The 15,249-nt window shown below is 38.8% G+C and overlaps 1 protein-coding gene across 1 annotated transcript in view; it reads left to right on the top strand.

The window, feature by feature from the left end:
• Nucleotides 1-15,249, top strand: part of BNC2 (basonuclin zinc finger protein 2) — a 399,221-nt gene that overhangs the window by 372,229 nt on the left and 11,743 nt on the right. Inside the window, exon 5 of the mRNA XM_077816446.1 lies at nt 3,944-5,910. Coding sequence (XP_077672572.1) covers nt 3,944-5,910 — 1,967 coding nt within the window. The remainder of the gene's footprint in view (nt 1-3,943; nt 5,911-15,249) is intronic.

Raw genomic sequence — 15,249 nt, 5'->3', positions numbered from 1 at the left:
GTGGATATGATTTAATGGCTTTGGGGAGAAAATTTAGTATGAGAGATTGTAAGAAACAAGAAATCGATTACATGTAAGAAAGGACTTGAACCTCTAATCAAGTATTAAGGTGTACAAAGAGATCCCTAGCTAGTTATAGCTTAATTCAAAGGGATAATGGTTAGATTTTTTTTCTAATTTTCAAGTTTTATCAAAAAATGACATTCCTATTTGCTCTTTATCTAGTTCTGAATTTTAATACATACTTACAGTGATTTATAGAAACCATCACTATGTAAATATTGAACTATGCGTTATGCAGTGTACATAGGTGCTATATTTTCTATGAAATATAGTGACCCCAAACTACTTTTCTGTATTGTTAGAAAAATTGTATTTCTAGCTAAAAAATAACAATAGACAACTTGTGAATATAAACTGCTGTTTCTTAAATTTAAAAAAAATCTACCTGTTATTTATTAATCCAGCCTACAGTGTCTTCAAGTCAATAGCATGCATGTTTAATATTCTTTACTACATATGAATGTGTCCTTCAATAAAGCAATATAACGTTCACAACATGGACAACAAAATAAAGATTTGCTCAAAATCTGACAAAAGCAAAACAGTTTGCAGGGTTGTTATAGTCGTGTTGGTCCCAGGTTATGAGAGAGACAAGGTGGGTGAGGTAATATCTTTTATTGGACCAACTTTATTGGACCTTGTCTCTTTCACCAACAGAAGTTGGTACAGTAAAAGATATTATCTCACCATCCTTTTCTCTGTAGAAGTAAAACTGGAGAAATGTGCATGATTAACTACAACCAGCTTCCCCACACATGCTACTTTTATCACCGTTAGGGAAAACTGTGTAAATCCTAGTCCTTGTACAGCTTGTAGGACTGGCCCTAAAGATGTTAATGATTGGGGGACGTGGGTGGTTTCGGGAATTAGTAATTGAATCTTTAGCTCTGCTGAGCTGTCACTCAATACGGCTGGTAGGAGTAGCCTAAGGTCGCTTTAAGCCAACTGTCTGATTCCACTGGGCTGTTGTCTTTGTGCCAGCTGAGGATAACCCCATGCCAATCAAATCCCCAACTGCTTGTTTAAGAGCTCATTGGCACTGTAGCCGAACCTGAGGATTTGGCCCCCCAATGTTTCATTGTCTTCCTCACAACTCTAGAAAATCCTATAGTAGATACTGTAAGAGTATACATAAGTGTAACATTTTGGCATTGAGAGAGGAACAATTTAGGCAAAGTGTCAGGAAAACATCTTTTAGTGAGGATATGTATTAAACTGCAGAATAACCTCCAAAGGGAAGTGGTGGAAGCCCCATCACGTGGGACATTTCAGCCTAGGCTTGACAAAATACTAAATGTGTGCCGTAAGAACCAATTCCACAAGTCTCCTGAGTGATCTAATTGGCCTCTTGATGTCTTACTTGTAGGTTTCTATGGGCTTCACAACAGAGAAGCCCACTGTTTTCCAGCAAATGGCACAATCCAAATCTGATTTCTTTATTTATGAATCTATCCACATTTATAAAATAGACATCTCCTACTGCACAAGCCTCTGCATGTAAAAAACATACATTGCTATCAGTAGTGCATTACAAACACCCACAGCTGGCAGCAATCAGACAGTCCCCGACTCAATCCAAGTAAACCCTACAAATTAGGAGAGGAACTCTTAGATCCTGCCTCCAAACAATATGAGGCGAGGCCTTTTCCATCTATTTAAACTCTGACTCAGATAAAAGCTGTTGGGGGCGGGGGGAAGGAGGGGCTCAAAATTTGAACTGTAGGCCATTTTAGGGTCCAGGTGTGATACTGGTATTTAAAAATGTAGAATCGTTGTGGCAAGGAAGGGCAGGCTTGGTGGAGGTGGTGGTGGAATTGAATGGAGAAATAGGGAACCTTTTGAAAAATATGCAGGGAAAATAGTCAAAAGATAACCAGTTTGGAATTTGGAAGGAAGGAAAGTGTAGTCCCAGTTCCAAGGATTTCCTGCCCTTTTGGATCAATTGTATTGAATCACACTGAGTTCCTGCATTTCCTTCCAGCAGGACAGGTGCAATTCTAAGGCTGTAGGAGTTATAGAAGCCCTTACTATGTTAGGAAAAGTATTCAAAGCTTTGGCTGCTTACTGAACCAAATCAACAAATTATAGCCTTATCCTGCAAGCAGCTCTTCACAAGGATCTGCCTGGATCCCCACTGATGAAGGCTCCACGTGAGTGCAGTGATCTGCCTACATGGATCAACTTGCAGGATTAAGGTCAATTTAAGGTTTTCCCCATCGTTATGGTTCTGTCATGGGTTAATTACATTCTTGTTAGATTGGATTGTGTGATATCACTCATACCTGGTACCATGAACCATGTTCGCGGCTCTATAGCCACATCTTAGATATTGCAGCATAAGTGACATTAACTCATTTCATTAGCTTTGCATCGTATGATTTGAGCTAAATCTGAACTAAAATAAGCAAAACCAGTCCTAGCCAGAGTTTTACGCGTATGTTTCATCATTTGAGAAAATTGTGATTTACAATGCTATAAAATTAATGTGAAAAAACCTAGAATCTTTACTGCAATGTGGAAAATAATTTTCATATTTTCATATAAATACACTGTTTTTTCTACTCAAACCACTTCTGATGATTTTTGCTGCATAGGGTAATCCTAAATGTTTAGTCAGGGCTCAAAATCTGGGATCCAAGATTTAAAAAAAAACAAAAATACAGCACTGAGGAGTTCCATGCAGAGGTATCTGGTAGTTCTGTGCAGTAGACACTGGGGCACCTCTGCTTGATGGTCATGGGACGGGGTTTGTTGGTAGCTACAGAGGTGGTGATATGTCCAGCATTAGCCCAATGGGAGAGATGTTGATAAAATCTATTCATTATGTAAGTATTTTATTACATTTTTATCAATACATGCTGGAATGGATTGCCTGACATTACAGTGCAGAATTTTTAAGTTCTACCTTCAGGCAAATCTCATACTTACTAGCAAAAATGAAAGTGTGAAATGCTTTTTAATGTATATTTAACAACAGAGAGTCTACTGATTACTGATGTGTACTCTCTCTGGACTTTTCCCTTGCTATCAGAAGGTGATGTTAAGAGACAACACTTTTATACATTTATGTTCTCCACATCCATCAAATGTTTACTTTTTAAATATTTGTAACTGTCATTTGTAACAAGACTGTAAAAAAGTTATATTTTAAGTGTAAATCAAACCCAGGTTGGAAGTTTGCACTCAATTGCCAGTAACAGTTTGGTAAGACTCAAAAGCAATGTTTCCCTTCCTCCCCCCAGTTTCAGCCTTTTGATGTGCGTTGGCAGTAAATGCAATTTTATATATTGCTCTTGTGGAAAAATGTAGGTTAATATTTTTATGCTATTTTTTAATTGTATTGGTTCAAACTCTTTGAGATGCATTTTACAAGATTGCTCCTAATTGAATTCAGTCTTATGTCTCCTTACATTTAAGAGGTAATTCTATCAAATGCATTTATTTCATTCTTTCCTATAGTGTCACCATTTTGTAAGGATTAAGGTACAGTTTTCTGTATTTACAGTGGGCTGCACAGCAAGAATTCATGTCTTAAACTAATGTCTGCGAAGCAGTTGCATAGTACATAGATCATGTTGTTATAATGGCAGTATTGAGGGCATTTTAGATCACAGAGCCCCAGTCGTGTACATTTTGTTTGCTTTGACATTATTAAACTCAATCTGTTTCTCTAACTGTGACTCTAATTACTACATTTGCATGGCAGAAAAGTTTGCTTTGTGGATCAACTTCTATTAACACTGTTTGCATGTTGTTTTCTGAGCTTAGTGTTTCATGTACGGGCAGCAGAGCACCTTCTATCGAATTCAATAATTATGCAGAATCAATAAGTTTTTTTTCTTTGTGTTTGTCTTTGTTGTTTCTTTGATATGGCCTCTAGGATGCTGCAGGCAAGGTGCTGGACCGCTGGGCCATCATGTCCAGGGAAGAAGAGATTATTACCCTTCAGCAGTTTCTAAGATTTGGAGAAACCAAATCCATTGTGGAGCTGATGGCAATTCAAGAAAAAGAAGGGCAGGCTGTGGCTGTGCCATCTTCAAAGACAGATTCAGATATAAGGACTTTTATTGAAAGCAATAATCGCACTAGGAGCCCGAGTCTCCTTGCTCACCTGGAGAACAGCAACCCTTCCAGCATTCATCACTTTGAAAACATCCCTAACAGCCTTGCGTTTCTGCTTCCATTCCAGTACATAAATCCCGTCTCTGCTCCATTGCTGGGGCTGCCTCCAAATGGCCTCCTGCTGGAACAGCCTGCTCTGAGGCTGCGTGAGCCAAGCCTTTCTACCCAAAATGAATATAATGAAAGCAGTGAATCTGAAGTTTCTCCCACTCCTTTCAAGAATGAGCAGACATCCAGCAGGAATGCTTTGACCAGCATCACAAATGTAGAACCCAAAACTGAGCCAGCCTGTGTGTCTCCTGTTCAAACATCGACACCCATTAATGATTTGTCCAAAACTGAGCACACGAAAAGCTCATTCAGGATTCACAGAATGAGAAGAATGGGATCGGCGTCAAGAAAAGGGAGAGTGTTCTGCAATGCGTGCGGTAAAACTTTCTATGACAAAGGTACTCTCAAAATTCACTACAATGCAGTTCATCTTAAAATCAAACACCGGTGCACGATTGAAGGCTGCAACATGGTCTTCAGCTCTCTTAGAAGTCGCAATCGTCACAGTGCTAACCCTAACCCCCGCCTTCACATGCCTATGCTAAGGAACAACCGAGACAAAGATCTAATCCGTGCTACATCAGGAGCTGCCACCCCCGTCATAGCAAGTACAAAATCCGGTCTTACCTTAACGAGCCCTGGTCGGCCTCCAATGGGTTTTACTACTCCCCCACTAGACCCTGTACTACAGAACCCTCTTTCTAGCCAGCTGGTGTTTCCAGCTTTAAAGACTGTCCAGCCTGTTCCTCCTTTTTACAGAAGTTTACTTACTCCTGGAGAGATGGTGAGCCCTCCAACCTCATTACCCACCAGTCCCATCATACCAACAGGTGGTTCAGTGGAGCAGCATCCTCCTCTTCCTTCAGAGTCATCGGTACCTGTGATGGTGATGCCTACCCATGAGCCTAATGCTGACCTTGCCCCTAAAAAGAAACCAAGGAAGTCAAGCATGCCAGTTAAAATAGAAAAGGAAGTTATTGATACGGCTGACGAGTTTGACGATGAAGATGATGAAGCTAATGACAACAGCACAATGGCTAATGATATTGGTCATGACAATCACTGCCATTCGCAGGAGGAAATGAGCCCAGGATTGTCTGTGAAAGACTTTTCTAAAAACGGTAGAAGCAGATGCATTTCCAGGACAGAGTTAAGAAGGGCAGACAGCATGACCTCAGAAGACCAAGAGCATGAGAGAGACTATGAAAACGAGTCAGAATCCTCAGAGCCAAAATTGTGTGAGGAATCCATGGAAGGTGATGAACACATCCATGAATCCAGTGAAAAGTCTATGATGAACAGTGAGATGCCAGATGAAAATCACAGTGAATCTTCTCACCGGGATGTAATTAAGGTGAAGGAAGAGTTTACAGACCCTGCGTACGATGTGTTTTACATGAGCCAATATGGACTGTATAATGGCGGCAGTGCCAGTGTGGCTGCCCTTCATGGAAGTTTCACGTCAGCATTCAACTACAACAGCCCTCAGAAGTTCTCTCCAGAAGGTGACCTGTGTTCCAGCCCAGATCCCAAGATCTGCTACGTCTGCAAGAAGAGTTTCAAAAGTTCCTACAGTGTGAAGCTTCACTACAGGAATGTTCATTTAAAAGAGATGCACGTCTGCACAGTGGCTGGCTGTAATGCTGCCTTCCCATCACGGAGAAGCAGAGACAGGTCAGTAAATAGTAATTAATTTCTACATTATTGTGTCGAATTACATAAGAAACCCCAATTTTAGGTAGATGAAGAAATAGAGAGACACACACAGTAATGGCAAGTGACAGTCGTGCCCCCTTGGCATTGAAGGGGTGTTAATCACTTTAGGTTTTCATTGTTTTACATTCAGAATAGTATATACTATGTCATTGTCTTATGTGATTGGCTAGATAATGTCATTCTTTCTGTCTGTGTGTGTTGTGTATACACTTTTGTATATAAGCTGCAGCTTTTACACATTCAGCTTTTTCTCCCTACATCTTTCCGATCAAGGAAAGCTTCTATTAAATATATAATAATTATATACAACAGAAATATCTTCACACACACACATTGATACATAGAAACAGGAATGGATGGAGGGAAAAAAACGTAGAAATAGGATACAAGAACAACCCCCATCTCTGTAGGCTTAAGTACAAATGAATAGGAATCATTAATGGATATTCATTCTGCCCTATAAACAATTATAAGAAACAAAATTAAATGTTAACATTAGGGAAATGGTTCTCTCTTTCCATGGGGGAACCTGTATCTTTTTTTCCTAATATAACCATTCAGTCCAGCTTTATTTTCTTCTCTGACTGTGAGCAACTCCGATTCACTCTGATGGGGTAGTGTACATACAGAAAGGGGACACTAGACCCCTACATATTTTTAAGGGTATGTTCTGCCGGGTCTTCAGATGACATCACATTGTAGTTATGTTGCATCAGTACTGAAACAGTTGGGCTTAAACAGAAGCAGCTGGTCCTAAACCTCTTTGGCCTTTTTTAAAATATTTTTTTTAATTCCTAAAGAAAATGTAATATAAATGGAATTTTTCAAGGTGGTCTGTGGTAGGATAACACAGTTATTCCATACTTGTGAAAACAAGCTCTCAGACATGATGATGAATATATTGTTACACAATGAAATATCCCCTATAGGTTCACAGCATTGGGTTTGTGTTGTGATGGTGAGAGTGATTCATCACTTGAGTTTGTTTGTTTGTTTAATATTTTCATTACAGAGTAAAAATTCAGCAGAGAGAGAGAGAGAGGAAGGAAATTGAACTCAACTAAACATTTCACGCACATTTTCTGTGTCTTGTTCCATTGAAATTTCTGGGGTTTGCATGTGGATACAGGGTATAATATAAAATAAAAGCAATTTAGTGTGAAGAAGGTTAAGAAGCCAAATCTCACTTTTTCTGGAGAGTCTAGTTCCAGCACATCAGTTTTGAGATCCACTAAATAGAAAATGTGAACATAAATTAGAAAAAACTGTAAATAGAGTAGAATAAACTCGAAAATTTGTTTCACCAGTGAGATTAGATCAATTAAAATCAAACACCTAAAACTAAATTAAGTTCACTGTCTTGCCAGTCGATCCAGCCTTGTGGAGAACTGCTAGCCTCAGTGGAGCTGGACCTAAGAGCCTATCAGGTTCAGGGCTTCAGTAAGTGAAATCCTGTGCTCACTTATACCACACATTGTGTCCTTAAAGTTGATGGAATTGCAGAGGATTTGTTAGTGCAGAATTTGGCTCAGTCTGTGTGTTTTCTCAAATGAGTTATAAAATGTCAGTCATGTGCTAAGTAAACCCCGTTTTGTATTCAGTGTGAAAAAAGAGAAGTGGCTAGTTTAGGATTTGGAATGTTATTTGGAATGTTAAATTTCATAAGGAAACAGTTAACTTGATAGATTAGGCTAATAATAAAGAAGTTAGTTCAATGGACATATATTAGGAGAAAAAGACCATCATGATGACATGTGTAAAGTATTTATGAGAACTGAACATTTAAAGACAGGGCACAGTTTGAAAGTATTTCATGAACTATATAGGATACTTTGATTTAGCTTATTGAGAGCAAGCCATGAAAGTGAAATATATGATTCATAAACTTAAAATGCTGACTGCTTTCTTAAAGATAAAATTATTATTTACATATGAGTTTGGGTTGTACTCAGCATGGGAACATCTTTCCAGTTTCACCTCACAAATAGTATTCAGAATACGTTTCAGTTATGTGAGTCTTCTTGATAACTTGGGACAACAGAAATCCACAAGTTCTGAGGATTTAAGGTTGTGATAGTGTACTTGAAAAGGTTTAAAGGCTAGGTACAATTTGGATGAGCCTTCAAATTTGATGCTTTTTGAGACTCACCAAAACTTTCAGGTCTGCAGAATTTGTCTGGAAAAAACTTACAGAAACCAGGAACTCTCACAAGATTTCTGATAATTCTTGCATACATTTGGTCAGGAAGTATCATAAGAAACCATCTTTATTGTTCACTGTATTTCAGCAATTCCATGTCTGGTCTTGGCCAGGACTAGGAAGTCTAGAATTGCCCAGAAATGAAAGTGTGTGCAAAAGGAGGGGTATGAGAATGAATCAAACATTCTTTTTATTTAATCTTCAAAAAAATTGTTTTATTCAAGTTTGGGTTGAAGGAAGAGTCTTATTTTATCCAAGCCACGTAGCCTACCCAATGAAGGATTTTTTGCTGATTTTTAAAGAATCTTTTTTATTTAAAGGGAAAAAAAGCCTAGATCATTAAGTTCCTAGCCTTTTGGGTTTCAGACAGAGCCTCAAAGATGTAAACTAATCTATGGGGTCTTATTGGCTTTGCTGCCAAATAATGAAAGCAATAACATTGAGAAGTGAGAACTTCTTCCAGTCACCTTAATGGACTATTAACTTTAAAACCTAATTATAACCATTTCACTTTTAATTGCTGTACCAGAAATAAGAAATATCCAACTAATGTACATAGCAAGTAAGCCTGGACATACGTGTCATGTTCTGATGTGACGTTTATTTGGGCAGGTGTATGTAACAATAAGTCTTCACATTTTGATTGCGTAGATAGTCATATATTCCACTGAATATTTCTGACTATCCAGATGAATCCAAAAGTTCTTTGCAGTCCATGCAAATTAAAATTAAAGAGGTATTTCTAATACCACCTTCTAAAAACTTTTGGATTCTTCCCGTCATGTGGCTTGCAGGATTTAGTGGGGTTTCCTTATTTAAATTTTTTCTACAATTGTTTTTAAAAAATAAAACAAGCCGTGAAGATGGTTGAGTTTAATAAGGTGATAAATAGTTTTGATTGATCTTTTTCCCCCTTACAATGGCATCTGGTACAATGTATAACCTTGTGCAACCCAACTCTAGTTAATCTAAACTTGGTTATGTTCCCCAGGCTTAGTGTGTGCTCAGAAAACTCCCCTGATGCTCCAGTTGGTGACCCAGAGTGTGGCCCTTTTAAAACTGACTTTCAAAGTATGGAGGTCCACAATGCAACCTTAGTTACCTAAGGCAGCTGGTCAGCTTCCCCTACCATTCAAATACCCTTTTATCTGAAAGTTTTGGATATCTCCTGAGATGTATTTATATGCAGGGATGTCCTATATTAAAATTACTGAGTCTGACACAGTATGGCTATCTAAAATCAGATGAAGGTGAACAGAAGACTGAGAGGGATAAACTGACATGGAATATACCTATTTTGGATACTTTTCCCCATGCATGCATCCCCTAATTTTTCAAGATATTGCAGACAGAAAAAAGGACAGAAGTGGGGTTTTTACCCAAGAAAGCTTATGCCCAAATAAATCTATTAGTCTTTAAGGTGCCACCGGACTCCTTGTTGTTTTTGTAGAAACCCTACAGTTATTGTCAGAAGTCTCCACAGGGTTCTGTTATCGCTCTAAAATTCATAAGAAGTTGCTTTTTATGATTTAAGCCCCACAGTGTCTGGATTCTTTTTTGAACTGCTTTTCTGTTCATCACCTTTCCCACCCATTACCAGAAGTGCTTATGAAATCTACAAACTTTGCTATCTCTATCTTTAACTTTGATCTCCTTCCTAAAGAAAGCAGTGCAGTCATTCTTTCCAGCTTACTTTTGTTCATTCTTTCTTTTCAGTCCCATTGTTCTCGGAATCATTTACTGTTTCTGCTCTCACCTTCTCTCCTTCTTGCAGCAGCTCAGGCATTTTTGACTCTTCAGTTCTTCTGCTAGTGGAGCCTCACAGGGTATGCCTTCTGGCAGGAAAGCAACAAAGAGTGGAAGAGAAGAGAAATCATGCCAAAGGCGGTGGTGTCAGACAGGAGCGAGGGTAGAGGTTTGCCTGGGGACAGGAAAACGTCTCATTCGAGGAAAGTGGTCAAGGAGATGGAGGAAAGGGAGGAGGATACGCTGGACGGCTGCCTGAAAGCTGGGCTTGAATGTGCGTCTGGGTACAGTTTGTGCATCTGGGTGGGAGAAAGGGAGAAGTTTTAGTTGAGACTGTTGTTTCTGTAAAGGGAATCATAGCCAGCAGAGGAGGAGGGGGGCTGGTCTGTGATGAAGGAAAGGTTTGTGATGGGTAGGGTGACCAGATGTCCTGATTTTATAGGGACAGTCCCAATATTTGGGGATTTTTCTTATCTAGGCACCTGTTACCCCCATCCCTTGTCCCAATTTTTCACACTTGCTATCTGGTCACCCTACTGATGGGAGTCTTCACAGAGTAAGTCCCTCCTGGCCCTGCTTTTCCACCCCAGCCTCCCTCTCGGTCTTGCTTAAACAGGTACTGCCCCTGCCTCACAAAGTAAGCCGGAATGGATGGGCTGCTCCTCAGAGCCAGTACTCTAGGGCCAGCGACTCAGTAAGCTCTTTTGTGCCATAGATCAGGTCGAGGTGAGGGCAGGCAGACAGATAGAAAGAGGTTATTTTCCAGCTCAGTGGAGATAGGGAAGTTCCCAAATGTCTTGGGTGGCAGAGGGAGTCTTTCCAGTAATCAGCTTGAGAGGAAATGAGATGGTAGGCAGATGGGGTGGGAGAGAGTGAAGAGAAAAGATATTGTAGTTGAGTTAACTCAGCTCCCATCCCTAACCTAGTATTGTAGAGTTAAAGAAGGCTTGGGTTCAGATTCAATACCTGTGAAATCAGACCATTTCTGACCAGGTCTTGATGGTAAACTAATGTAAGTATTTCAGTGAAAAGAAACACCTGTCCTACTCCTTATCAGCCCTATTGCATTTTAATAAGTTAAAATCTATTTTATATTGGCACCATCAATTTAAAAATCTCTGTTACTTAGGACTAGGTTGGAATGCTGTTAATAAGGACATGTTGCCCCATTTTCCATGCCCTAATTATATGGAAAATAAATGTATTTCCTGCATACCTGTTTAGTTACAAAGACAAAACTTTCCCTTTTTGCCTTTCTTTGACTAACGTAAGAATATTAATTGTTCAGGTTTGTCTTTAAATTTTCTCAGAAAGTGAGCATTTGTGTGTGTTCTGCAAGGTGGGAAAGGTAATTCAGCCCATGAACAAATTTTAAAACAAAATAATATTTGCTTAGGGTTACTTATAAATAAATATGAGGCAACTATTGGTGCCAAGTGTGATCCTGACATTTGATTGCTAGTTAAATCAGTCCAGATTTAAACATGTAAACTCCTTGATTTGTATGGAGTAAGACATCTGTATTTAGTTTATTAAAACCTGCTGACATCTCTAGAACTAAATTTGTGCTCATATAGGCCTCTGGGTAGCTGTATTGAAAAAGCAGAGATATATACTTTTTGTTCATCTGCTTACCTGACTTCCAGCCCTGTACAGGTGTGCTTGAATAAATTAACATCAGATACCTCTGATGAGCCACTGCATACATTATCAACAGAGGTGAAGATGTGAAAAACATGCTACCTGCCTCCTGTTATCACCTCCTCAACACAAAAGCATCCATTTTTTTCATCATCCCGCTATGTTTGGAAACTTATACAAAAAACTTTTTAGAGACTGCTTTTCAAGAAATGCACACGATTTTAGGAGCAGATAGCTCCAAGAAGGTACTCAGCACTAGTTTATGGTGACTATTAATATATTTCCCCTAATATCATTAGCCGTCAGATACAGCTTGTTTCCCTTCACTAATAACAAGAAGAGAACATTTTAAGACATCTGTTTGATTAACTGTATGTCACCAGACAATCAAAACAGGTTTTTGCTATGTTATTTTTCAAATCTGAACATGTTTACACATTTGCTGTTGGTATAGGAATTTAAAAAGAATATGTGGATATGCTCAACAATACTATGAACCAGTAGGTTTCCTTGGGGACTCACTAAAATGTGCTTGTTTGCTTACATTCAAACACGTCTTTCTTTCACAAGAGAGCCTGGCTTGTAAAGAAATGGATGCTGTGACCCTTATGTTGAGTAGTAACTTCTTCTATGGGTTGTTCAGTGGGACTATATGCAGAGTATGATATAATCAGTCCGAGTAAGGAAGACAGAAAGAAGGACAGAATGAACTTTTATATGAGTGATCTACCAGTTACTGTGTAGCAGCTCATTTTTATTGTAGAGGATGAAGTGAAAGAAGAGTGGGAAATAAAAGCATACAAGCCCAATCTTATTTACATGAGAAGCCCTAATGTAACACCAGGCTGCTTACTTGAGTAAGGGTTGCAGGATCAGGTGTGTTGTGCAGGAAGTTCTTTGTCTTTTTCACCCTGTAAGGAATTGTACTGACATGTATTACCATCATTTTATTATTGTTGTATTAGTTTGAAAATGAAGGCAAAGCTTACATCTTCTAAACTTGCCCCGCACAACACAGGATTTTATATTGTTGTGTCAACCTGCAAAAGTAAATCCAGGACTTTTCAGTGACCTGCAAAGTCAAGCTAAGTATTCACTGACCCACAAGCATTAAGAGAGGTGGTAAACATAATTAAGTCAGTAAAAGCACTGACTGAACCATGGCACATATGGAGGAATATTTTCCCTTGATGCAGGGCCGGATTTAGGGGCAGGTGATCCAGGCAACTGCCTGAGGTGCCGGACTTGTGGGGTGCTGGGCTTGGGGTGCTGTTTTTGTTGTTAGCCATAAAAGGGAAATTTATTGTCTTGTGTGACTGGGAGAAATCATGTATGCATTCGTGCATCAAAGTCATGAAATGGGCTACAAATGCAATAAAAGATAAGGTATTCAAATGTTTAACAAATGGAGGGGGCGACAAAGACATTCCTCACTTGGAGCACCATTTGGTCTAGGGCTGGCCCTGTCCTGCTCTGCTCTATATGTTTAGCTCTCATAATTTTCTATGAAAATTACATGTGTGACTGTGTCAACGGAAGAATATGCAGCGTAAGTGCAAGTTTCCAAAAAACGTCTCTTAATCCTTAATCCTGACCTACAGGTTTTTCAATCCTGAGCTTCTCTTCAATAAAGATTGCCTACTGTGTCAAGTTATGTGGAGTGTTTGTAACATGGGTCCCCAATGTCCATTGGGAACTAGCCTGGAGACCATCAAATGTATGTTCACATACAGTAGCAACAATTAAAAAGTAAACCTTTACACAATAGTGACCACACCAGGGTCTATGTAATGCCAGGTAATGTTGTGGTATCACAGATACCATTGTGTGGTCACGGTGACAGTGTGTATGTTGACATTTTAGTTATGATCACTGTGTATTAGTTGCCATAAGTTCCGAACCCAGTATGTCCTCTAATGAAATCCTAGAGCTCTAACTTGTGCCTCCTAGTTCCCGGCATCATCTTTTACATGAGCACTTTGCCTTGTACTAAGAAAGTTTTTTTTTTTTAATTAAGAGCTCATTTCATATTTAAGCTTGCCCTAAAAAGCATTCCTTAAAGATACTGCCTAAGAAATAATTTAACATTTTTGCCATAAGGCACCTACAAGCTTCATATAAATGGACATGGAAGAGAAATGAAAGAGTTTTGTGTTTGCCAAAAATGTACGCTATGAATAAAAAAGGACTTTGGTGTATATGTATGTAAATATAAAGCATTTGAGATGGAGCGGGAGAGAGATAAGAGGTGGAACTGGGTTGAGGAAATGATTTTTTTTTTTTAATGTCATTTTGTTTTCATCCTCTTTGGGTTTTTTTTTGTTTGTTTTTTTTTTAATTCCATCCCCATGCCAAACTGTATGACCTAAAACACAAATTGTAAGTTTATTATAAAAAGCTGGTACTTTTAAAGCATTAGTGATCTTGACTAAGTACTTTACAAACTTTATTACTTACTTTAGTAACTAAAGAAAAAATGTTGCCCACTTTCAATTCAGTACATTTCTCTCTCTCTCACCTTTCTTTTGATATGCCAAAATAAAAAACAATTAAACTTTGTCTGTTTACAGCTGAAAATATAAATGGAAGACAGTTAATTTTGCGGCCCATAAATATTAACTATCACCTTTGTGTCTGACACAGAACATGTAAAAACAAAAAACTATGCATCTTTAGTTGTATTGATAGATAACTATCTAAAAATACAATGGAGAGGGAGAGAAATCAGGTCTATCATGAGAAGGTAAGATGGGCCTTTGGTCTAAGAAGGAGATGCATGTAGCTGATGCAGGTGCTGCCATCGAGGACAGTAGATCTTCAATAGTAAGTCTCTCAGGTCTGATAGCCAGATATGGGAGCAGCACTAATTCTGCAGCCTTTTTAGTCTGTTCTGTCACAGAGGGGGCACTGCTGGGTCAGTCAGCTCACTAGTAATTGTGTTTTACAGACTTCTAAAGCAATTGGCTCAGTCAGTCCCAATTCAATAAAAGTGGAAAGCGAGAGTGAGAGCACTTTTGTTCTATTTTTTACTTGAAATTATTTCATTCAGCAGTCTGTCTTTTTTATTACCAGGACTTGACATTAGCACTCCAAGCTATATTAGCATCCATTTCAGCAGTTCAGTAATGGTATTAAAAAAACACTTAACTTCAACGGTGAATGGTTGTATGACAGTACCATAAAAATCCACATTAAAAAAAAACTTATGTATTTGTCCCTGCAAATTATTTTTCACTTGTTTAACCACTTCAAAACTACGCTCTCTTGACTGGCATTTGCAAGGGCTCTTGCCACAAGGAAAGCTTGCAGTGGAGCTGGGAGGCCACTCCACCGACAAAGACATAAAGGGAAAAATCAAGACATTTTTAAAAAAAGGCAATAGGAACAAACAAACAAAAAAGCCTACCAGACAGGTAGATAACCTTCCATTTGTCAACCGTGGTAGGACTGGCAAACTCAAAACATCTAAGGTTTAAAAAAAAGCCCTCTTTGGCACTTGGAACATTTCTGGGATTTCATTTTGAACCCACCACTCTTCAAACTTGGGACAGGAGCCTAACTACCTTGGCACTGCAGCACACTCATAAACGACTGCATTAGGTTCTAAATTTTGATTAAACATTCTGTAATTAATCAATGGCAGACATGAAGCAGTTGGCAAGGTCCAGAGCTGCAAAATGTTTAAGACATAAAACATTACAAAGTAATTA

This window comes from Eretmochelys imbricata, chromosome 5 (genome assembly GCF_965152235.1).
Source record: "Eretmochelys imbricata isolate rEreImb1 chromosome 5, rEreImb1.hap1, whole genome shotgun sequence".
NCBI classification, from domain to species: domain Eukaryota; kingdom Metazoa; phylum Chordata; order Testudines; family Cheloniidae; genus Eretmochelys; species Eretmochelys imbricata.
This window is presented reverse-complemented; position numbering and strand designations above follow the sequence as displayed.